This window comes from Vombatus ursinus, unplaced genomic scaffold (genome assembly GCF_900497805.2).
Source record: "Vombatus ursinus unplaced genomic scaffold, bare-nosed wombat genome assembly UNPS02015397.1, whole genome shotgun sequence".
In the NCBI taxonomy this organism is placed as follows: Eukaryota; Metazoa; Chordata; class Mammalia; order Diprotodontia; family Vombatidae; genus Vombatus; species Vombatus ursinus.
The window spans coordinates 51,199-53,863 of NW_020955175.1; the positions used below are offsets into that span (position 1 = coordinate 51,199).

The 2,665-nt window shown below is 41.0% G+C and overlaps 1 protein-coding gene across 1 annotated transcript; it reads left to right on the plus strand.

Moving 5' to 3' along the window:
- Positions 1–393: 393 nt before the first annotated feature.
- LOC114032051 (olfactory receptor 52M1-like) lies at positions 394–1,341 on the plus strand. Its single transcript, XM_027847258.1, is given in 1 exon segment — positions 394–1,341. A coding segment is annotated over 1 exon segment (948 nt).
- Positions 1,342–2,665: the final 1,324 nt, after the last annotated feature.

Genomic DNA, 2,665 nt, shown 5'->3' on the forward strand with positions numbered 1-2,665 from the left:
TTGTATAACTTTAATCAGGATTCAAAAGCCTAGACAAATTGCTAAATCTGATAACATACAATTGAATAGGGAAAGAAATGTAAAGTCTTACAGACTAGGAAATAGATATGGAGGATAGGACATGGAAATGGATGAATTTAATACTTTTCTCATTTTATGAATCATAGCCATTTTTATCCCAATCATTCTAATGAAGTGTTCATTAACAAAGCAAATAGAATATTTAATCAAAAGTAACAGTCTATTCTGTGTTGTTGTCTTTAATGGGATTTCTCCATGGCTTTTCTTGACTTCTGTTTTGAATATGTTTCAGGTTCAGATTGCTAAGGTCTTGGTGAAGCCTTTGATCCTCGAAAGCATAAAAGTCACTCCCTGAGAAGAGAAAGTATCATCATGATGCCCCTGGTAAATGCCTCCCAGTTCTTATCATCCACATTCTTCCTGATGGGCATACCTGGCTTGGAGCACCTGCATACTTGGATAGGGATTCCTTTTTGCTCTATGTATATAGTGGCTGTAGTTGGGAATGTGACCATCTTGGCTGTGGTTTGAGCAGAGCAAAGCGTGCATGAGCCCATGTTTCTCTTCCTATGTATGCTTTCTATCACTGACCTGGTACTGTCAACCTCTACAATGCCCCGCATGCTCTGTCTCTTCTGGTTTGGTTCTCATGAAATTGCTTTTGATGCCTGCCTAGCTCAGATGTTCTTCATCCATAGTTTCACAGCCATGGAATCTGGCTTCTTCTTGGCAATGGCCTTTGACCGCTATGTGGCCATTTGCAACCCATTGCACCATACAACTGTCCTTACCCATTTTCGCATTGCCAAGATAGGTGTTGCCATGGTACTTCGAGGTGTGGTCTTTTTCTCCCCACACCCTATCCTGCTTAAGCAGCTGCCCTACTGTCAAACTCGAATAATTGCACACACTTACTGTGAGTTCATGGCCTTGGTCAAACTTGCATGTGCAGATGCAAGTGCTGCAGAGGGTTACAGCATCTCCATGGCTGGTGTCTTTGGCTGCTGTGATGCCTCCTTCATTGCCATCTCCTATGTCCTCATTCTTCATGCTGTTTTCCATCTCCCATCCCGTGAGGCCAGACTTAAAGCCTTGGGCACATGTGGCTCCCATGTTTGTGTCATCCTTGTCTTCTACTCCACAGCTGGTTTCACCTTCCTGACTCATCACTTTGGTTTCAATGTGCCCGCTCGTGTCCACATTTGTATTGCTAATATGTACTTGCTAGTGCCTCCCTTCCTTAACCGCAGTGTTTATGGAGTCAGGACTAAAAAGATCAGGGATCATGTTCTAGGGGCATTGAGGATAAAGGTTGTCTGAATATGACTTCAGTATCATCAGAGATAACAACAGAAACACCTTAAACCTAGAGCTGAAATAAAGAAAGGAACTTAGGTTCTTCTCACTCATGGTGGACTTTGATTGCCAGGGAGTCCTGCTATTTCATGACAAGCTGGATAATGTAAAAAAAGGGAGATATGCTGTATAATATGTATTCACCATTTTTATACAACTGAGTTTTAAATCTATCCTAAGGAAAACTTGGGTTAGTTTTCCTAATGAAATACAACACAGGTGAGATATTTCCCTATCTTCCTACCCCTTCCCTTTTCCCCTTTATAAAGTATATCCAATAATAAGAAAATGGTAGAAAGAACACAATGAAGCTGAAGGTGCTGCCCCAATCTTATTGCTGAGAATCAGCTGCTGGAAAAAAAAGTCAATTGTGTAAATTTGATGCCAAGGCAGTTCCAAGTAGGGAAAGAAGTGGAGTCCTTGCTCTCTGTGATAACATTTTTCAAGACACATGACAAGTAAGTAAGAAGAGACACAAGAATACCCAAAGAGGCTTTTCTATTAAGGTGTGATGGATTTGTGAATCAAGCACAAAAGCACACATTTGTGAGTCAAGTACACAAATACATATATAAATACATAGAAATGGTAACACCCACATTTTTGGTTGGGCATGTTTGCTCTCTTGTACACACACACACACTCACACACACACACTGTGTTACCCAACTGGCCAGTTCCAGTTGTGTACCCAGTAGAGTAGCCCCAACTACTCACAGGGTTGTTGTTTGTTCTGGAAGAGGACCATGACATCATAGAGGTAACACCTTGACATGCAAGTGAATTGGATTAAAGTGAAGGAGGACTGTGCAAAGTAACCAGTGTCACATTCTCCCCTGGAGCCATCTGGGTCCAGTGGCCAAGTACACACCAGGATGACTGGAGATGGCCCCAGATGTGGTAGAAGACCTTGGTGTTTTAAAGCTAAGGTCTTTAGCAGGTTTCAGTTTGACTGAGAGAATGTGTATTCAGTGATTAAGACTAGGATTACACACACACACACACACACACACACACACATACACACACACAATTTTCTCCTCCCGGGGTTAATAACTCTGTGAGTGCTAAAGAATTGCTTGATGACATTGATGATGGTGAAGGAAGGATGAACTTATTATGCTGATGATACTGTTAATGGTGATGTTGCTGACAAAGGCAATTATGGAGATGATGATGATGAAATTATGATATATGTGTAAATGATAATCTATGATATAGTGAATAAGAAGATGATGATGGTATTGATGTTTGTTAGATGACATTTTTTATGTTTATGGTGACCATT